At 33.9% G+C, this 23,894-nt stretch overlaps 1 protein-coding gene across 4 annotated transcripts in view; it reads right to left on the reverse strand.

The window, feature by feature from the left end:
* Window positions 1-1,021: 1,021 nt before the first annotated feature.
* Window positions 1,022-23,894, reverse strand: part of Ap3s1 (adaptor related protein complex 3 subunit sigma 1) — a 79,825-nt gene continuing 56,952 nt past the window's right edge. For 2 of the 4 annotated variants that reach the window (XM_047555330.1, XM_047555329.1), the window contains 3 exons: window positions 10,359-10,466; window positions 7,457-7,497; window positions 1,606-1,737 (listed from right to left, as the gene is read on the reverse strand). In XM_047555330.1, coding sequence (XP_047411286.1) covers window positions 7,462-7,497; window positions 10,359-10,466 — 144 coding nt within the window. In that variant the 3' untranslated portion in view covers window positions 1,606-1,737; window positions 7,457-7,461. Of the gene's footprint in view, window positions 1,738-7,456; window positions 7,498-10,358; window positions 10,467-23,894 lie in introns of all 4 variants that reach the window. The other 2 variants (XM_047555328.1, XM_047555327.1) reach the window with 1 other exon arrangement.

Genomic DNA, 23,894 nt, shown 5'->3' on the forward strand with positions numbered 1-23,894 from the left:
TAAGTTTAGCTTCTATCCAATCTTCTGCCCTGTTTCCTCCCTTGCATGATAGGTGGATATTAAAACATGCATGGTTTCTTCTTCCATTTAAAAAATATAAATGATACACATACATTTTGTTTTCCTTTTTCTTAGATAACTGATAGCATACTGTGATGGTTAATTTTATGTGTAACCTTGACTGGGCCATAAAACACCCAGATACTTGGTCCAACTAACGTTATTCTGGATGCTCCCCTAAGTGTGGTTTTGGAGACTAACGTTTAAATTGGTAGTCTGACTAGAACAGACGCCCTGTGTAATGTGAGTGGGCTCATCCCATCAGGGAAAGGACTGAACCAAAAAGCCTGGATCCTTTCCCCTTAAAAAGAAAATTTCTTGTGCCTCACTGCTTTGAACCGGAACATTGTCTTTCTCCTGCCTTAGGATATGAATAGAACCTTGGTTCTTTCTGGGTCTAGAGCCTGCCTGTAATTACAATGTCAGCAATCCTGGGTCTTCAACTTACCTATTCATCCTGCAGACCTGGGGTCTGTCAGTTTTTGAATATTATGTGATCTAATGTGATCTAATTCCTTAATTCACACACACACACACACACACACACACACACACAGAGTTGCTGAGGTAAGACCAAATAAGAAATTATGAGTTAATTATGAGAAATTCAAATATATGAGTTTCATAACTTAAAAAAAATTAGTTTAGGTTTAAAACGATTTTGTGTTCAAAAGCAAATCAGCACTTGCTGAAATTATTTTCTATCATCTGGGCAAGAAGAGGTGAGAAGTAAGGTTTAAAACTACTTATGTAAAGGTGATTTTATGTTTTCTTAATATATATTTTTTTAAAAAAAAGATTCATCATCTCCCACTGTAGGTCCCATACAGTATACAAAGTAAATATACTATAGGATATGCTACCCCTGACTTGTGAAATAACTGAATTTCAGAATAATTTAGTGAGCTCCTAAATATCAAAAACATGAGAAAATATTAAATAAATCAACATTAACAACTGCTTAACAGTGATAAAATATACTTTTATTTACTTTGTTGAATCAGAGGGTCATAAAAAAAAGTTATTGCTAAAGTAGGTATCAGGCAAACAGACAGGTGCTTTAGAAGTCCAGTTACCTTCGAATTTATTTAAACTAAGAGATAAAGGTCATCATGTTTTCATGCAATACACATTTGGTTCTTTAAATAACAATTGTGACAAATAGCAGAAAGAATTAAGGAATGCTGCACTGATGATCCATACAAAACACCAACATTTTAGGTTGTACATAATTAAAGAAATATCTTACTTTTCAAAATACTGTAATAGCCAATACACACAGGCATGCCTTAGGTGGGCATAGGAATGCAATTTAAAAAAGGGAAAAAAAAAATCACACTGGAACTACTTAATTTTGTTAAAACCACTGAGCAAGAAAAGCAACATTGAACTTCCATACTGATTTTACACAATTTCTATACAGTACCTTGACTTAAATCCAAGAGCAAAAGTTAAGACTCTCCTCCTCTATTTTTGGTAAACAACTGCATGGTAAACTTAGATGACTTTTCCCCCCGGATTTTACCTGGGAGTGGCCTTTTTAATATTTTATTTAAAAGAGGGCAGGTTTGGCACTTTTATACTGATGTCACCAATGTTAATATTTCTTGGGATCTCAGGAAGATTCATATTCTTTACAGCTGATACAGCACGGGCTGGAGCTCCTGCTAAGCCAGCCTGTATACAGAAGTAAATAAAAGAAAAAGAAAATGTACAACTCAGGTGTAGTTCATCATAAAACACTTATAATGGAAGACAATGAAAAAGGATTTTCACATAACAAGTTTAGAAACCAGATGGTAGTTTGAATTGATATGAGATGGTTACTTTGAATACTAATCTATAAAGAGAAAACAGTTGACACATTAAAAAATACAGTGAATACATGCAATAATAACAATGTAAAGATTTAAATACAAATTAATGGGTACTATCCTAGATATCACAGGCAATATTCACATGACAAAAGCTAAATCTTTACCTATATTTTGATTTAAGTGACATATAAGCACAAAGCATAATTTACATTAGTTTCCTTATTAAACATCTCTTGAAATAATCTTGATGATTTTTTTTCTTTAAAAATGGCATTTATTATCAATATGTGCTTTGAAATAAAAATTAAAGGTAATAAATTATACTTCAGTTTCTTTATTCAGGGTTAAACCCTATAACATTTCAAAACAATAAAACTGGCTTTTAAAATTGTGGGGGTTCTTCTAAACTTTTATAAAATTCTAGAACACTAAATAAAAATTTTAAAAAATCAGGGCTTTTAAATGAAGTCTATCTGAATCCAAAGAGAAAAGTTTTCTCTAAAGATGAAACTGCAAAAAAAAAAAGGATAGTCCATCTTTCCAATGTATTAGTAAAAATTCTAATGATTAAAAATGCTTTATATAGCTTCAACAGCATATTTAATCTGTAGTATACAATTTTAGAGAAGGAAGAGCATATGTAAATGAATAAAATCTAAAATTTCCAGTCAGTACCACTAGTGCAAAATATTTGGCTTTCCTCTTAGTAGGAAAATTTAAAATTTGTGAAATAATTTTGGAAAAAACGAAGCTTGAAAATAATAGAAAAATGCATGTATATAATTTTTCTGAAAGTGAAAATCAATAGCATTCATATTTCAGGTATAATTTATATACCAATAAGATTTCACCACTTTTATGTGGTAAAACACAATGTCATCACCTTCAACATAATAAAGCAAAGCCAACACAAACGTGTGAGGTCAGTGGCATCATCTTGCACAAAAGTAGAAAATTAAGTAATAATTAACAAAAACAAAACTTCCAGTTTGTTGAGATGACATATATGTAAGATAGTATCTGAGAAATCAAAGTTTTTAAAGTCCCTTTTCATAATTTTAGTTTTTTCTTTTATGTAATCCTACCTTTTTTGCTAATTAAAATAATAATAACAATAAAGCTGTTACCTGAGAAAAATCTTGACTGATACAAAATAGGCCAGTGTAAACTATTTGCTGAATAAAGGATACAAACATTGTTAAGCAATGAAATAAAAGCCATGGATCATCAATTCAGAATTGGAAATAGAAAAGTTAGTAAAATAGTATTAATAATAGATATGGTCCACATAGGCAATGATAAGGGTGAGATGAATCAAAAACTCCATACCCCAACTAAAGATTATACAGGGCTGGAGAATTCAGTGTTTATAATTCAATGGAGGTTAGTTGTTCTCAATACACAACTAAAAATTTGATTGACTTCTACACTTATACCTACCTGAGGCAGAGAAGTTTATGTTATACCCCACTTCCCTCCCGCTCCTCCAAAAGATGTTTAGTTAGGGTAGTAAGCACTATATTCAAAAGTATCTTTAATTTAATAATTTCAAGTTAAAGGTTTAGCTACCAAAATTTAGAATAGTTTAGGACCAAAGAGGAATTCGCTCAAACAGGTTTACCACCCTGAAAACATTCTTTTACCAGAAAGCATGTTGTCTGCTGAAGGACCAAAAATTATTTTACAAAATTGCAGACATTATGGAACTAGCATCATTTTTCCAGGTAAAGAGATTTTGTAATTTTTCTAACTAAAAGGCCAATATTTTCACTTTGTAAATTCCATAAAGGTACAAATGATAAGTAGACAGTAGAAATATATTGACAAAATACTTGAACATAAATATTTTTAAAGTTATGAAGTATCAAAGGATATTATTGTGAAAAAGAATATGTATGTGTGTATTTCACTGGATTCTATGGTTTACATTTATAAATAGTAAAACATAAGTATTTTACTTATGTCATAAAGCCTTATTTTCCATAATACACCCTGTATCATGTATAGTCAAACTAAACTTAAGCAAAGAAAATGAGAATAAAACAATGTATCTTGTTACATTTCATTAGGTCAAACTGTTTCTTTTTGACCAAAGATAATGTTGGATTGTGGACTGCTAATGAGAATATATAAATTCAATATAGTAATTGATTTAAATAGCATGTATGTGCCATGTTCTTATAATATAAAACCAGAAGTTTCTAAATACAACAATCTATAATTCTTCTAAACATAAGCAGCAAGCCATAGACATGCAAAGGATGGGAACTATTTAGAACACGCAGATGAATTAAGAGAATCAAATTATTTCTCAAGCATGTTCGATACTTTTGTGTAGCACATCATAAATTGAAGTTGCAGGAAATTTAAATATTGTAATATGTACTTTAAGTTTTATTTAACATTTTAAGAAGTCAGATTGTGAACAATATTAAATGTGAAGAAGAAAAATATAAAGACTGTTGATCAGTAAGTAGATGCTTAAATGAGCCATCAATTTTGATATATAAAAACTATGGCTTAAAAAAAAAGGACTATATTTCTCAGGCAATCAACACCAGAATGATTATAAAACAAATTTCACTTTCAGACTTCCATCAAAGTAAAGTCTGAAACATTTTTATTAAATCATAAAATGTAAAGGAAGTAATCTGCCATTAGGAAATCCATTTGCTGACACAGAAATATAAAGTAATTTTCATCTTGGTTAATTTTTTTTCAGTAAGATATATGCAAAGCAATAGGATAACTTTTATCAAAACTTAACTTTTTCAACACTAAAATTTACTGAAATTAAGTTTACCTGACTTGTTAGTAGTACACACAATTTAAAAATGTAAACAAAGATATTCCTGACAGTACAACATAGTTCTTAAAGATTTAAGATTACATAGCTGACACAAAGCAAAAGGAAAAAGAATGAAATTCTACTGGAGAAATAACTTGTTTCCATCTATGTTATTCTCGAGCACCACCATGGCAGGTAAACTGCAGCAACTCCACTAACAAAAACAAATATATGAATCCAAAGCAGTTAAGAGTATGAACTGGATGAAAGAATGAAGTACAGTATATAAAAGAATGGGCATGTTTTCTCTCCCATGAGATTAAATTAACAGAATTAAGAGAAAGAAAACAAAATGAAGTCTGCAAGTATACCAAAATGAGGCCAAACAGATAGAAGACTTATACAGACATACTCTTGGAAATTTCAAGCACTTGAATCACAAAGATAGTAATGGATGGATATGATTTGTTTTTGATTTTCTTTTTAAATTGCCAGACCCAAAAATAAACAAAATATGAGCAAGCAAAACTGAAAAAGCAGCATTGCTAAAATATATTTCAAAGAACTAGAAAGCTCCCCTTTCCTCATGCAATAAGCAATTAACTTTCTTGAAGGGAAATGGAAATTAATAATCTACTCATTTCATCTAAGACATAAAATACCATCTACCATCTTAAAATAATTTCTTTAAGCTTGAAATATAGTATAATAAGATGGTAGTTGGATCATTTGTACATACTAGAACCTTTACTCATCCTTCCTGCTGGAAATTGCTATGTGCACATTCATAACTTTGACCTAACAGGAATGTCAAAGAGCACCAACATTAAACACAGTATTAAATGGTTTCAGACTCAAAATCATTAACAAAATAATGTCAGATTTTGAATGCATGCTTTTGAGCAAAACAGAAAATTTCAATGTTTTAATTTCTGAATGTGAGGCAGAATAATTTTTAATCAGGATTTGTAATAGGCTTGTCTTGTGGCTTTGGATGCAGTGTTTCAACACAGCAGTTAAAAATACATTAAAATGCTGATGACAGTCTTCTGGTGAGCAAGAAACAAGGCATTTTATAAACAATTTTATCACAATTAGAATGTTCAAAAATTCTTAAAAAATTACTGGTCATTTTATAAAGTACCTTCAGTTATAGTTTTAATTTCTAACAGGATTTGCCTGAGTGAAATAAATATAGCAAACTCATGACTTTCCTGGATTTATTACAACTAGTTTTGATCATAAGTGGATCTTAGGGGTCCTCACCATAATTCAGTAGAAGTAAAAAATTCATATGCACATCAAGGAAAAGGGGCAGAATCAACTCATGGCTGACCTTCCCACATCTTTATCTTAAGGTCACTTTTCCTACTCTCTACTCTCTGAAATAAATACCTGGTTTTTAAAAAAGCCAATTAATAATTGTAATGATGGAAGTTAACATACCCAAGTGGTTGATGGTTTTTTGATAGATAGAAAATTTAACAGAATAATATAAACTAAATACTACAACATAGAAATTGGCAGTGCTCTCAATTTATGGAGTGAATAGATCTTTTCTATAACAGATATAAAATAATTTAGACACTGGGACCAAAAACGGTACTCCAGCTTTATTATACAGCCCATAATCTCAGAATAAGATATTACAAAGTCACACGTATGTTGTTACTTTGCAAAGCACAAATAATGCAGTAGCTAAAAAGCATGCCAAATTCTCATGTTTTTCTACTTAGTCAACTGGGTAACCTACCTTATTAAATTTATAGATTGTTTTTCCTCCATAAGACTCAATAAGGTTATTTTCAACTGAAATTTCTTAAGTGGAGGCACATGAACATTTTTATCTTTTCCTGAAATTGCTTGGTGCCAAAAAATTGCTCATCATCATCTACATGGAACTTTTAAAATAGTAGTTCGCTGTATTAATTTATGATATAAAAACATGTACAAAAGTACTGAAGAAAAATTAATTTTGTAAAGTAAGGAGTCTATTAAAAACACTTCCAATATTTGCCAATATATTCGATTCTGATTAGGACATGTTTGGATGTCAGAAGGTTTGCTACAGCAGAAATCCAGTGTTTGTTGGTAATTTAATTCTATTTTTAGAGTACTTAATTCAAGTTTTAAGAGATTTCTGATCCTATTTTTTGTTGGCCATTGTTAAAATGCACCTGCAGGTCAAACTGTAAAGGCAATTCTGTTAAGACTTTGGAACTGAAAACCATTTTGGGGGGGAAGAAGTATTATTTAACAGTCATTATTCTAAGACTTTACTGCTTCCCACTTTGAATGTTAAACTCTAAAAGTTCAGTTTTTGAGTTTTTAAATTTACAGCTTCCAAAACCCAGCAGGCAATTTTATGTTAGAATACTAATTTGGAGATGGATAAAACATTTGAAAGTTAAATTAAGATTGGTTCTGTTACATCATGCTCAAAACAAACTCTAAGTTTTTATATACAAAGTAAATTGTCATTTCTACAAATAGAATTTGTCAGTTAAATGACAATATTTTTAAAAAGGAACAAAAAATTTAAACTTTCCTTTTACAATGCAGGCAGACAAAACAGAACAAACATGACATCAATGATATACTAGTAAAATACACTAAGTCCAATAAAAGATGAAGAAACTACAAGGAGAAACTAGAATGGAAAATAGGCTACAGGGACTATATGGGTTCATTAACACAAAGAATTTTTGAGTCTGGCCTAAAGAATTAATTGCCTTTGACATCATTTTGCTTTCCCTTTGTTAAAGTACATTTTTCTCAAAGTCAGCAATACCTTGTCTACCTGTCCTGTCTGGGAGACTGAAAGATAAAGGTCTGTAAGAGAGAAGAATGGAAAGAGCTAGAAAGATCAGGATGTTCAGAAAAAAAGAGGACTGATTTTTTAAAAATAGTGACTAAATTCAGACTCATTTATCCATCTTAAGAATAACATGAAATATATAAAAGCTAGCAAGCCTCCCCAACCTCACCCTTCTACCACCACCCCCAGAGAGTCATTTCATTTTTAAGCAGATTCCTGGGTGCCTCTTAAACTTCCCCCAAATCCCACCAACCTCCCAGTTTAAACCCTCCTCTCCCAAGATCCCAGTGTTATAGTAAGCCACTTTTCTATCCAAACATAGAAAACAGATGAAAATACATTCAGAGCATCTCTTTCTCCTCTTTGAAGATCTGGTAGATCTTTGTTTCTATCTGTCTAGGTGTTGGGAATTAAACTGGTCACTTTCTTCCATCACTGGAAATGTATGACCTTTGAACCAATGTAATAAGATCTTTTATTTCTGACAAGCACCTGGATAAATCCACATTGTATTATAAAAGATATATCTTAATTATATTCAGGGTGATTTTTAAAAGATGAATGCTACTCCTGAAGTACTGCTTAGAACTTTAAAACTATAATAATCAGTTCTTTTCATCAGTCATGATATTCAGAATTTTAATTCTTCTTAAGTTTTTGCTTTATAATAAATTATAACAAATTTGTTAACAGATTAACAAGTTTATACTTTGCTCTCAAATAATCTACAGAGTTATATTTCTTGATAGATCTAACCAGTTGAAGTGACAGAGAAATAAAAAAATATGAAAACTTTTCACATTTCAATGTGTCTGGAATAAAGCTCATAGTCATCTAAAGATACTTAAAAGTACACAAAAATTGCTGGAAAATTACATGAAGTCAATATATTTTTCAACACTATTTCTTAAAATATGATTAGGACTAAATGGTCTAAAAAGATGTATTTCATCATTAAAATATTATCAGATACCCTATGTAGAGAAACACTTGATCATGTATAACTTTGTGGTTTATTCCCAGATTAAAAACATAACTTCTTCTAAAGCACAAAAAAACTAATGTGGCAGTAGAAAACAACTGGTTATACGTGTTAGAAATAGGACCAGTCGATAAATAATAGAAGCATTCATCCGAATTCTATTTAAATAGTATTGTTTCTGTAAATAATTTTTTTAAGTTGCAGTAATTTTATAACTATAATATCCCCTTCAAAAATGTAAGTTGCATCTTACTGCTCTTTATAGATAAGAAAAACTGTCTTATTAAAATAGTTTTAATGGACAAAGAGAAAATACCTATAATGCATTTATTACAGGCCCTCCATGACATTTGTAAAAACTATACATAGTTAACATTAAGGAGCAAAAGAAAAGAAAAAAATGGGGCGGGGGGAACACCACCAATGGGAGGAAGTAAGTACCTAGAAATGTGAAAATTCCAAACAAGTGGTCAATATATTTTTACAGATAATTACACAAAATTCACAAATTATTCATTCATTTTAGACCTATTATTAATGAATTATATTATGTTCCTTGGCATTTAAAATCTATAACCATAGAAGCTTTCTGAAGCAGTGCTTAATTCACATACATTTCAAATTATCATTTTAAGATTCTGCAAACTGTAGTTTAGGTTTTACAATGAATCTTTTACTATACTAAATAGTATATCCAATTATACTAAATAATATTTGGAGTCCTTTACTTTGTTCTGAAACAACATATTCTCTATTACCCTATATTATGTTTTCTTCTTTCAAAATCCAGTATTTTAAAAACTGGCTACGGAACCATCAAAATATACACAGTTACTTAAAAAAGTCCTGTGTTTAAGCTCTTTATCAACACTGAGTCTCTCCCCTTTGGGAAATCAATGAGAATAGCAATTTAGATGAGGAGAAACACAGGACTATTTTACAGAAAGTCTCAACTGTAGCTAACAGATTTTTTTAATCCATCATCTTGTATTTCCTTAATTCAAATGAGCACAGAATTGTGTCAAACTGATCCTTTAAAATGCCAGAAAATATTTTCAGAACTCACCTTTTATAAATTAATGCTAATATATTAATTCTTTGCTGTTTTTATAGTAATATTTACTTCAAACCAACCAAACATCTGAGCTATGATGAAATTTCTAGAATAGCATTGAATGAGATATCAAGACATTTTACCTTTCTAAATTTTGGGCAAGATAATAAGATAGCACTAAAATATTGTGAATTTGAGTGGCCTAGCCACAGAATGTTCTGCTGACACTAGCCCAGTTTTTGAGGAAAGAGTCACTAAATTTCTAAAGTAAAGTAGGGTTTTATACAATAGTTAAGTGTGAGTATGCTTAATTTACTTCAAGACCAAATCAAATAGTACAAAGTCAGTAAAGTAAACCCAAATTTTCTCTTTTAGAATGCCAAAAATATCATAAATATCTGTATCAATGTATAAAAAATGTGGTATAACTAACTTGTTAATGACCTTCGGGAAAGATTCAGAATATAAAAACTGAGGCACCAAATTTGATTTTTCAGTGTGCACTCAGACTTACTAAGCACATAACCTGAAACATTACTTCCTCCTAAGAATTCCATTTCCTCTGCTTTCCCTTTCCAGGGAGAATGTGGAATTGTGTTTATTAGCCAAGGCAGTTAAAATTGTGGCTAAAAGAAGAATAACATGAAGCTAGTTGTTGGATAATAGTCACAGGACATTTAACATACTAAAGGTATATTCCATTTTCAAAACCTGAATAAGCAAACCAGCTGTACCTAAAGGGTGATATTGAACGACAAACAGTGAAAGTTACATACCATGCATAATTTATGATCATGCTTAGAAACCTTATTAACTAGAGCAAAATTTTCCATTCTTACCTCAGATTTCTCCAGTTTATTTTGTGCATCAATTTGTGTAACAATCTCATTCATGTTGGTCTCCAATACCATTCCCCCCATCACCATTTCTGCAAGAATGTTGTGAACCTAAAAGAAAAAATAATAAGCACATAAAGAAAATTTCACCACCAAAATGTTTCATGATTTCAGTAGCTTTTGTTTTAAACACTGTGATTCTATTTTATAAATAGTAAAAATAATTGGATGAGGGATCATAATCCACTTTCATCACTCCTGTGAATCTTTAGGCCATTATGTAACCTCTTTACATCTTAGTTTAATGGGCTGAAAAACAAACAAGAATACTACATTCTTCATAGAACTATTGAAAAGATTAAATGAGGAGATCCATGAAAATACCTAAAACAAAGTAACTGATAACTATTAACTACAGTAGTCCCCCCTTATCTATACTTTCACTTCCTTGGTTTTGGTTACCTGCAGACTACACTGGTCCTAATGGAAAATTACAGAAATAATTCATAACTTTTTAAAATTGTATGCCTGATGAATTTCTAGGCACTCTACTTCATCCTACCTAGGATATGAATCATTCCTTTGCCCAGTGTATCCAAGAAGTATATGCTACCCACTCAACACTATCATGACTCAATGATCCAGGATCAGCTGAAGCAGTTCCGACTTTATGTCAGCAGATCAATAGTAGCCTACTGCTATATCACAATGCCTACATCATTCTCCTCTTTTCATCTCATCATGTAGGCATTGTCATCTCACATAATCAAAAATTAAGGGTGAGTTCAGTACAGGGTTATTTTGAGAGTGTTACCATAATAACTTTTATTACAGTATATTACTTTATTATTATTAACTGCTTATTGTGCCTAATTTATAAATTAAACTTTATCAAAGGAATGTATACATTTGAAAAAACATAGTATACAGGGTTTGGTACTGTTATAGTCCAGATCTGGACTATCTCCCAAAATCCCATGTGTTAAAGGCATGGTCACCAGTTTGTGGCACTTTTGGAAGTGGGGCCAATTGGAAGGAAGTTGAATCACTAGAGGAAGCCCCCTGAAGGGAATATTGGGATTCTAGTCCTTTCCTCTTATTCTATTTGCTTTTTGGTCACCAGGAGGTACACAGGTGTCTTCCATCACACAATGTCATCATTATATACTATGCTGTCACAGGCCCAACAATAGAGCTGAGTGACCAGGGACTGAAATCTCTAAAACTGTAACCCAAAACAAACCTTTCTTCCTTTTAAATGGATTATTTCAGGTATTTTATCACAGTGACAGAAAGCTGACTAACACAGGTAATATTTGTGGTATAAGGCATCTACTGGGAGGTCTTGGAACATATCATCCTTAGAAAAGAGAAGCTACTGTACCACTATTACGATAAAATAAAAATGACATAATGTCATGTTTAATACTCCCAAAATTAGATTTTTTATTGTTTATTTAGTTATACATGAGAGCAGAATGCATTTTGATTCATTGTACACAAATGGAGAATAGTTTTTCATTTCTCTGATTATACATGATGTAAAGTCACACCACTCATATAATCATACATGTACATAGGGTAATGATGTCTGTCTCATTCCACCATCTTTCCTTCCTCCTGCCTCCTTCCCTCCCCTCTTTTTCCTCTATACAATCCGAAGTTCCTCCATTGTTCCCTTACCCTGATCCCCACTTCCCCTATTATGTATCAGCATCCACTTATCAGAGAAAACATTTGGCCTTTAGTTTTGGGGACTGGCTTATCTCACTTAGCATGATATTCTCCAATGGCATTCATTTACCTGCAAATGACATAATTTTATTCTTCTTTATGGCTGAGGAGTATTCCATTGTGTATATACACCACAGTTTCTTTTTCTGTTCATCTATTGAAGGTTGGTTCCATAATCTAGTTATTGTGAATCCAGCTGCTATAAACATTGATGTAGCTGCATCACTGTAGTATGCTGATTTTAAGTTCTTTGGGTATAAACCAAGGAGTGGGATAGCTGGGTCAAATGGTGGATCCATTTCAAGTTTTCTTTTCTTTCTTTTTTTTTTTTTGCGGTACCAGGGATCGAACCCAGGGCCTTATGCTTGCCTTGCAAGCACTCTACCAACTGAGCTATCTCCCCAGCCCTCATTTCAAGTTTTCTAAGGAGTTTCCATACTGCTTGCCAGAGTGGCTGCACCAATTTGCAACACCACCAGCAATGTATGAGTGTACCTTTTCCCCTACATCCTCACCAACACGTATTGTTGTTTCTATTCTGGATGATAGCCATTATAATTAGAGTGAGAAGAAATCTTAGGGTAGTTTTGATTTGCATTTCTCTAATTATAGAGATTTTGAACTTTTTTTTTTATATATTTGTCTATCGCTTGTATATATTCTTCTGTGAAGTGTCTGCTCAGTTCCTTAGACCATTTATTGATAGGGTTATTTGCATTTTTTGGTATTAAGTTTTTTAAGTTCTTTATAAATTCGGGAGATTAGTGGTCTATCTGAAGTGAAGTGTGTGTGGTAAAAATTTTCTCCCACTCTGTAGACTCTCTTTTCACACTACTGATTGTTTCCTTTGCTGAGAGAAAGCTTTTTAGTTTGAATCCATCCCATCTACTGATTCTTGTTTTTATTTCTCGTGCTTTGGCAGTCATGTTAAGGAAGTCTGGTCCTAAGCCGACATGATGAAGATTTGGACCTACTTTTTCTTCTGTTAGGTGCGGGGTCTCTGGTCTAATTCCTAGGTCCTTGATCCATTTTGAGTTGAGTTTTGTGCAGGGTGAGAGACAGGGATTCCGTTTCATTTTGCTGCACATGGATTTCTAGTTTTCCCAGCACCATTTGCTGAAGAGGCCATCTTTTCTCCATTGTTATGTTTTTGGCACCTTTGTCTAGTATGAGATAACTGTATTTATTTGGGTTTGTCTCTGTGTCTTCTATTCTGTAATTGGTCTACCTGTCTATTTTGTTTTTGTTACTATTGTTCTGTTGTATAGTTTAAGGTCTGGTATTGTGAGACCACCTGCTTTGTTCTTCTTGCTAAGGACTGCTTTGGCTATTCTGGGTCTCTTATTTTTCCACATGGATTTCAAGACTGCGTTCTCTATTGCTATGAGTATGTCATTGGGATTTTAATTAGAATTGCATTGAACCTGTATAATGTTTTGGTAGTATGGTCATTTTGACAATACTAAATCTGCCCACCAAGAACATGGGTCATCTTTCTATCTTCTAAGTTTTTCTTTAATCTCTTTCTTTAGTGTTCTGTAGTTTTCATTGTAGAGGTTGTTCACCTCTTTTGTTAGATTAATTCCCAAGTATTTTTTTTTTAGGCTATTGTGAATGTGATAGTTTTCCTAATTTCTCTTTCAGAGGATTCATCACTCATGAATAGAAATGCATTAGATTTATGAGTGTTGATTTTATACCGTTACTTTGCTGAATTCATTTATTAGTTCTAGAAGTTTTCTGATAGAATTTTTTGGGTTCTCTAAATATAGAATCATGTCATCGGCAAATAGTGATAGTTTGAGTTCTTCTTTTCCTATTCGTATCCCTTTAATTTCTTTGATCTGTCTGATTGCTCTGGCTAGAGTTTCAAGGATGATGTTGAATAGAAGTGGTGAAACAGGGTATCCCTGTCTTGTTCTAGGTTTCAGAGGGAATGCTTTCAGTTTTTCTCCATTTAGAATGATGCTGGCCTTGGGCTTAGCATTGATAGCCTAGAAAGCCTTTTTATATCAGATTCTTAGTTAACAATTATTAGGTTGCAATCTTATACTCAAGGTAATTAACAAAACAATGTAGCACCATGAACATACTGGAACAAAAGAATTTTCTTTTTATTGTAGGTGTAATGTTGGTTTTAAAAAAATATTTTTAGTTGTGGATGAGCCTTTTATTTCATCTATTTATTTATATGCAGTGCTGAGAATCAAACCCAGTGCTTCATGCATGCCAGGTAAGTACTACCACTGAGCCAAAACCCCAGCCCTGTAATAGTGTTTTTACCCTCAAAATACTCCATACATGTAATATTCAGATCTCTTATCATAAATATGTCTGATAATGACTAAAAAATAGTGTCTGAACTATTAGAAAGTAAAAATGTAACACATGTTTTTTCATAATGTTTACTGGACAAAAATTAAACAATTGAGAACTGAAATAAGTTCCATAAGATAGTATACTGTGCTATAATTTTTTTCAAAAAGCTCATGTGTGAGGTTAAATGTACAGACTCCAAAATTATATAGGTATGAATACTGACTCTACTACTTATTTGTATGACCTTCAGTAGACACATCACTTCTCTGAGTCTGTTACCTTATCAATAAAACACAAAAACAGTGAAGTGTTTACAGACATGAAAACAGTACAGGGACCTTACAGGGTTAGCCTAATAACTAAACGAATGATTCATGTAAGTGCTTAGCATAGTACCTATTATGTATTTTTGAAAAATTTCGAGAAATACTTTATATATTATTCAATTTTCATGCTTTTATAAGATTTCATACTAAAATTATCATTTACTAAATTTTCATTTTACAAAGAGGAACAAATGTATGAATTTTGAAGAAAAAATTATATGAATTACTTTTTCCAGGAAATAAAACTAAAACAGATGCCACAACTTTTTTGAAACTAGTGCTAAATACTATCACATCTACTACCATCATTACTGTATTAGATATCATTTTTAAAAAAAGTTCTGATGCTATACTTATATAATTTTATTCTCACCTTTGGTACAGTTGAGGCACAGAGTCTAGTATTTGGCAAACCACTAATTCAAACCTAAGTCTAAGTTACCCAAGTTCAATTCCTTGCTTTCTTCACTAATATTAATGATTGTAATTGACACAGCTAACTGATTAAAGGTCAAGGTGATTAAACATATAATAAAATTACCTTATAATTGTTAATAGGTAGAGGGAAAGTGTTCAAAAAGGTCAGAGCCAGGGAACAGATATTCATTAAAATCTCTGTTTTAGAATTAGAAGAACCCCTTCTCTTTTTAAAACAAATTCTCATAAGAAAGCACAATTGATAAGGCTCATAAAAGTGCAGCAATTCCCCTACCTCCTTTGCTCAGTCTGTGTGTTCATAACCTCCTTATCCCTGCACTACTGCTTTTCCAGAAATATCCCATAATGCAAGTGATAGATTAGTGAAAAACTATACATTTCAGTATTACAGAAAAAAATCAAGCAAGTTTAGAACACGGGAGGCCTAAGAATGTGGGTAATGCCCAAGAAATTTGAAGAATATATATCAACTTAAATCACAGGACCTAAGATGCAATTTATTCTCAAAGCAAAAACCACTCATAGAACAGCAAATTCAGAAATCCAGAAGAAGAGATAGAAAACAGAAAAGTAGGGTCCAGTAAGTTATATCCTTAACGAAACATAATCCCATTTATTATTGGAGGGTTATGGAAAATAATATTCCTTCAAGACAGCTAGCTTCCCAAGAAAAATGGAGGGACAGTGTGGTTCAGGAGGAGGGAAAGGAAATCAGCCAAATATTACACCTCTCAATGTACCCTTTCCTACTATCAATGGACCCCAAAGGAAAGGGGCAAATACTGAATGCTGGGCCCTAAACTTTAACCTTTCCCCATCGCAAATTAGTCATAAATTGAGGCACAGCAAATACTGAAATTGTGGGAAACAATGGACCCCACAGGGGGAAAAAAGCAATCAGTAGGATTTGAGTATTCATCCCTTGGGATCTGGACTCCTCTCTTCCCAGATAAAAATGAGTGTCAACCTTTTTACAACTACCTTCCCTAAGTTAAAGTTCTAACCTGTACACCTAGCCCCAGACTGTCCAAACTGCACATCTGCAATCTCCAATGAGACTAGAAAACCCAGACTCCTTCTTTAACTCAGGGGCCAATTCCATACCCGGAAAATGGACCATACCGTGCCTAACTGATGGACTTTGCTGCAGAATAAACGAAAGCTTGCTGATCTGATGTTTGCTTTCCATCTCCTGCCTCTGTCATTTGTGGACCATAAGCTTACAATTAAGGGAAGGGGGGGGACAAAGTTTATTATTCCTATAATCTCACGCCACACTCCTGTGACCAAAGGTAGAGGGGTAGGGGTGTGTGTTTGTGTGTGTGTGTGGTAGGAAGGTTGGTGGGTGGGTAGGTGGTGCAGTTCTTCCCATACACACAAAGCAAGCAATGAATTCTGCAGCAACACGGCTGGGTGTCCTCTAATTCAATGCAATGAATGCTGACACCTTCTACTATCAGGGTGCACTGGATTCCAAAGGGAAAGGGTCCAGTTCCACAAATTTGCCCACCATTTTAGATGCTACTAATCAACTGACTGAACACTGGGTGTTATGGTTTGGATGTGAGGTGTCCCCCAAAAGCTCATGTGGGAGACAATGCCAGAAGGTTCAGAGGAGAAATGACAGTTGTGAGAATCTTAACCCAATCAGTGAATTAACCTTGATAAGATTAACAGAGTGGTAACTGAAGGCGTACAGGGTATGACTAGAGGAGCTGGGGCATTGGAGGTGTGCCTTTGGGTATACATTTTGCATCTGGTGAATGGAATCTCTCTGTTTCCTGATCATCATGTGAGCTGCTTCCCTCTGCCATATTCTTTGGTCATGATGTTCTGCCTCACCTCGAGCCCTGAGGAATGGAGTCAGCTCTCTAGGGACTTAAGAGTTCTGAAACCATGAGCCCCCAAATAAACTTTTGCTCCTCTACAACTGTTCTTCTCAGGTCTCTTAGTCACAGCAGTGAAAAAGCTGATTAGAACAGTGGGATTTCCCACTACCCACCTCCTCTTGGGGTTCAACTAATTTGCTAGAGCAGCTCACAGAACTTAGGGAAACACTACTTATACTTATTGGCTTACTATAAGGGATATTACAAAAGATACAGAGACGGGTAGGGAGTTAATAGTATGGGAAGGGCTACAGAGCTGCTTTGCCCACTACAGGAGTGCCATTCTCCAGGAACCTCCTCATGTTCAATTATCTGGAAGTTCTAGAAACCCTGTCCTTCAGCATTTAAGGAAGATATATCATGGAGGCAAGACTGAGGAACTCTTTGGCCACTGGTTATCAACTGAAACTTCAGTCTCTCTCCCTAAGCTGAAAGTTTCAAGCCTAGTTATGCTTGGTCTTTCAGATCACCAGTCCCCACCCAATCCTGAAGATAACTAGGGTCTGCAAAGCACCAGTCATCTTATCAACATACAAAAGAGTCATCCCCTCTGGAGATTCCAAGGTTTATAAGAGCTATTTGTCAGGAAAAAAAGAACCATGACCAAATATAGTTATCTCTTGATGTCCTGGGGAGAGAAGGTTGGTTCCAGGACACCTATGGAAATCAAAGCAGATGTTCTAGTTTCTTAAATAAAATGGAAAAGTATATCATAGGTACATCTTCCTACACATATACTCCCATATACTTTGCATCATCTCTAGATTATGTATAATAATTAATATAATGTAAATGCCATGTCAATCATTGTTATACTGTAATGTTTTGGGAATAATGGTAAGAAAAATATCTGCACATGTTCAATACAGATGCAATAAAAAAATTATTTTGGATCCATAGCTGGTTGAATTCCAGGACAGATCTGATGGACAGAAAAAAAATATATCTAAATGCATGTTTGTGTGTGTATATATATTTACTATATATCACAGTATCACAATTATAAGGATAATAAATGCATAAAGACTGTATTCTTCATGAAGAGGTAATAAACATTACAAAATATGGAAATTCAGGGGGATAAACATGTAAAAGAATGATAATTATTCATTAGAAGATCACTCCAGTCTTATTAAGCATATAGTATCCACAGTAAGGTATATTACAAGGAGTAAAAATTGAACTGAGCAGACACTTCACAGAAGATATATAAGTGAAAGACAAATATATGAAAAAATGTTCAACTTCTCTAGTAATAAGAGAAATGCAAATCAGAACTACCCTAAGATTTCATCTCACTCCAATTACAATGGCTATTATCAAGAATACAAACAACAATATGTGTTGGTGAGGATGTGGGGAAAAGGTAAACTCATACACTGCTGGTGGGGTTGCAAATTGGTGCAGCCACTCTGGCAAGCAGTATGGAGATTCTTTAGAAATGTGAAATGGATCCACCATTTGACCCAGCTATCCCACTCCTTGGTTTATACCCAAAGGACTTAAAATCAGCTTACTACAGTGATACAGCTACATCAATGTTTATAGCAGCTTGATTCACAATAGCTAGATTGTGAAGCCAACCTAGATGCCCTCAACAAATCAATGGATAAAGAAACTGTGGTATATATACACAATGGAATATTACTCAGCCATATAGAATAAAATTATGGCATTTGCAGGTAAATGAATGGAGTTGGAGAATATCATGGTAAGTGAAATAAGCCAATCCCCCCCAAAAAAGGCCAAATGATTTCTCTGATAAGTGAATGATGATACACAATTGGGGAGAGGCAAAGCAAGAACGGAGGAAGGATGGATTGTATAGAGGAAAGTGAGGGGTGGGGAGGGATTAGGGGAAGGAAAGATAATAGAATGAGACAAACATCATTACCCTATGATATGTATGATTACACAAACGGTATGAGTCTACTTTGTGTACAACCAGAAAAAGGAAAGTTGTATCCCATTTGTGTACAATGAATCTAAATTAAAAAAAATTAAAATTAAAAAAGAAAAATATTAAAAAAAGGACAGGGTGGTAACATCTTTATATATAACTCATCTATTAAGCTATTTGGATATTTATCTAAGATAAGTTAAATGAGTTTTTACCCTTTTTCTGAATTTTTTCAAGTTCTCAAGTGTCTAAAAAAATAATACAGTGAGCAAGCTATGTCACTGATCTAGACTGATATGTTTGTCTTTTCACAATGACAAATTTACTGAATACAATAAATTCACCAGCTATACCAGTTTCAACACCTGTAATTCACTGAGTACTCCTGATTTCACTTGGTAGTCATGACCATGGCAACTACAAGTTCTTTATTCCATTGCAACCTTAATTACTAATATCTGTAACTTTCATATCACATGTCATACTTCAAACAGTGATTATTAGGCCACAGAGAGGCTGAAAAAGGGCTACGGTGGCCATAAGAGTTAAAACGGCATAGGAAAAACAAAGGCAAGAAAAGATAAAGAGTCCACACAAATGAAGTCACTGTAGGTGGTTCATGTAAGAGGGAAAACCCAAAGCCAAGAGTGAGCTGTCAAGGCAAAAGGGTACTGGGAGAACTTTGCCAGTGGATAGTATCAAAATAGCAGGGAAAACCCTTCAATGAGGTGAAGAATTGGAAGAGAGTCAGTTCATTACCACAGTGATCTCCTGGGCACAGGCCATGATAAAATACAAGAGAAGGGAGGAAGGTGTGCCATGCCATCATCCCAGGCATACCTTACCTCCTTTTATGGGTTCTAGTTGAGGTGGTTATATCACCCAACTGGTCTGATGTTCATGAAAAGCTCACAAGCCTGGTTTCTTTAGTTGATCTTCAAAAGCATGAGTCTATAGGCCCCTGATTTAATTTGTAAGTTCAGAGATGGCAATTTATTATTAGCACAAGTAAGTTATTTATCAGTCTGTGACTAATGACTATGCTATGCAGGTGGTTGGTGGTGGTTCTTCTCAATAAATTTTGTGTGCCCAATATCAGGAGGTTATCTACGTGCACAAAGTGCCAAGTCATTCTACCTTAGCATTTGTATTTAAACTGGAGTAACTCAGAGAAAGGCAAAGCCTGCTCTCTATGAATGGTAAATACCATATTAACAATGTATATCTACTGTGTATGTTTGTTTTAAATGTATGCTCTATCTACTCAACAACATAGCTACTTCTGAGTGTAAACTGTAACAGAATTCTAAGTTTCATTTCTATGTTTTTAAAAAACAGCAATATAGTCAAATGATAAAAAATTTAAGCCATACAGAAACTTGTGTGTCAACAATCATAGTCTCCAACGTACTCTGCATCTGTTATTAGGTCTCTCTATCCAAAGATATTCAATTAGCTGTATCTTATATATCCTCCTAAAAAACTTATTATATATGTGTATGTATACGAATAACTACTTTACATTAGTAAGATCACACTTTATGTATATATTTTTTCTTTCCACGGTTCTACCAGAAAATAAAGAATGTGCTGTAAAAAACAGGAGAAAATGAGAGGCTGACTTAAACTGGTGCCAGATATATGTACAAAAATGATCAACAAACTGTGTTGACAAGAACCAAATACCCTGAAATTTTCTTTCCTCAATGTGTCTGTCTGGTTTAGGTATCAGGGTAATACTGGCGTCATAGAATGAGTTTGGGAGGGTTCCCTCCTCTTCTATTTCATGGAATACTTTGAGAAGTATTGGAATGAGCTCTTCTTTAAAGGTTTTGTAGGACTTGGCTGAGAATCCATCTGGTCCTGGACTTTTCTTTGTTGGTAGGCTTTTGATGACTTCTTCTATTTCATTATTTGAAACTGATCTATTTAAATTGTGTATGTTTTCCTGGTTCAGTTTAGATAATTCATGTCTCTCGAAACCTATTGATGTCTTTGAGATTTTCTATTTTGTTGGAGTATACATTTTCAAAATAGCTTCTAATTATGTTTTGTATTTCTTTGTGTCTGTTGTGATATTTCCCTGTTCATTCCGAATTTTAGTAATTTGAGTTTTCTCTCTCCTTCTGTTAGTGTGGATAAGGGTTTATCAATTTTGTTTATTTTTTCAAAGAAACAATTCTTTATTTTGTCAATTTTTTTCAATTGTTTCTTTTGTTTCAATTTTATTGATTTCAGCTCTGAGTTTAACTATTTCCTGTCTTCTACTACTTTTGGTGTTGCTCTGTTCTTCTTTTTGTAGGGCTTTGAGCTGTAGTGTTAGGTCGTTTATTTGATGATTTTTTTCTTCTTTTATTGAATGCACTCCATGAAATAAATTTTCCTCTAAGTACTGCTTTCACAGAGTCCCAGAGATTTTGATATGATGTATCTTTGTTCTTGTTTACCTCTAAGAATTTTTTAATTTCCCTCCTGATGTCTTCTGTTATCCATTCATCATACAATAGCATATTATTTAATCTCCAGGTGTTGGAGTAGTTTCTGTTTTATATTCCGTCATTTATTTCTAATTTCAATCCATTATGATCTGATAGAATACAAGGGAGTATCTCTATCTTCTTGTATTTGCTAACATTAGCTTTATGGCATAAAATATGGTCTATTTTAGAGAAGGATCCATGTGCTGCTGAAGAAAGTGTATTCACTCTTTGTTGGATGGTATGTTCTATATATGTCCATTAATTCTAAATTATTGATTGTGTTATTGAGATCTACGGTTTCTTTGTTCAATTTCTGTTTGGAAGATATATCCAGTGGTGAGAGAGGTGTGTTAAAATCACCTAGTATTATTGTGTTGTGGTCTATTTGATTTCTGGAATTGAGAAGGACTTGTTTGATGTACATGGATGAGCCAATGTTTGGGGCATAGATGTTTATGATTGTCATATCTTGCTGATTTATGCTTCCCTTAAGCAGTATGAAATGTCCTTCTTTATCCCTTCTGACTAACTTTGGCTTGAAGTCCACATTATATGATACGAGGATGGATACTCTGGCTTTTTTGTTGAGTCCATGTGCATGGTATGTTTTTTCCCCATCCTTTTACCTTTAGTCTGTGGGCATTGTGGGAATATTCCTTAACATTGTAAAGGCCTTCCATGCTAAGCCCATGGCCAATATCATTCTAAATGGTGAAATACTGAAAGCATTCCCCCTAAAAACAGGAACAAGGCAGGGATGTCCTCTTTCACCACTTCTATTCAACATTGTCCTTGAAACTCTAGCCAGAGCAATTAGACAAACCAAAGAAATTAAAGGGATACGAATGGGAAAAGAAGAACTCAAACTATCCCTATTTGCTGATGACGTGATTATATATTCAGAGGAACTGGGAAATTCCACAAGAAAGCTTTTAGAACTCATAAGTGAATTCAGTAAAGTAGCAGGTTATAAGATCAATGCTCATAAATCGAAAGTATTTGAGTTTCCCACTCTCATTCTATAGCAGGGTCTTCACCAGGGTGGTTCTGGACATCAGACCCAAGACCACTGTGTGTTTGAGTGAGCCACGAAGGCCAGCTGCAAGCAGATGGACAAGCTCACACCATTGAACACTGCTCACAGGGGGAGTGCCTGGGAAGCTGTCATGAGGGATCCAGCAGAACCTGCTTCCCTCCCAGTTTTTATTAATTAAGCCTACACAAGAAAGAAGATGCCATGAGATGACCCAATAAAAATAAACTATTAGGAAAACACATTAAAAGATAATCAATTTGCTGGAGAAATTCAGGACAGAGCTACAGTTAAGTGTCAGTCCCACACTGGTGACTGTTTCAGTGACAGTAAAATAAATGAAGGAATTGATGCCAACCCAGAGTAGACAGTCACCTGCATGCATTTTCATACATAAGTGATGAATCTTCAGAAAAAGAAATTAGGAAAACTACCCATTCACAGTAGCCTAGAAAAAAATAAAATACTTGGGAATCAATCTCACAAAAGAGGTGAAAGACCTCTACAATGAGAATTATAGAACACTAAACAAAGAAATTAAAGAAAACCTTAGAAGATGGAAGATCTCCCATGTTCTTGGATAGGCAGAATTAATATTGTCAAAATGGCCATACTAACAAAAGTGCTATACAGATTCAATGCAATTCCAATTAAAATCCCAAAGATGTAACTCACAGAAATAGAGCAAGTAATCATGAAATTTATCTGGAAGAAGAAGAAACCCAGAATAGCTAAAGCAATCCCTAGCAGGAAGAGTGAAGCAGGGGTTATCGTAATACCAGAACTTCAACTCTACTACAAAGCAATAGTAACAAAAATAGCATGGTATTGGTACCAAAATAGACAGGTAGATCAATGGTACAGAATAGAGCACACAGACACAAACCCAAATAAATACAGTTATCTCATACTAGACAAAGGGGCCAAAAATATGCAATGGAGAAAAGATAGGCTCTTCAACAAATGGTGCTGGGAAAACTGGAAATCCATATGCAACAGAATGAAACTAAAGCCCTATCTCTCACCCTGCACAAAACTCAACTCAAAATGGATCAAGGACCTCGGAATCAGACCAGAGACTCTGCATCTTATAGAAGAAAAAGGTCCAAATCTTCAACCTGTCGGTTTAGGATTAGACTTCCTTAACAGGATTCCCATAGCACAAGAAATAAAAGCAAGAATCAATAACTGGAATAGATGCAAATTAAAAAGCTTTCTCTCAGCAAAGGAAACTATCAGCAATGTGAAGAGAGAGCCTACAGAGTGGGAGAAAATCTTTGCCACTCATACTTCAGATAGAGCACTAATTTCCAGACTCTATAAAGAACTCAAACTCTACACCAAGAATACAAATAACCCAATCGACAAATGGGCTAAGGAAATGAACAGAAACTTCACAGAAGATCTACAAGCAATCAAC

This window comes from Sciurus carolinensis, chromosome 6 (genome assembly GCF_902686445.1).
Source record: "Sciurus carolinensis chromosome 6, mSciCar1.2, whole genome shotgun sequence".
In the NCBI taxonomy this organism is placed as follows: domain Eukaryota; kingdom Metazoa; phylum Chordata; class Mammalia; order Rodentia; family Sciuridae; genus Sciurus; species Sciurus carolinensis.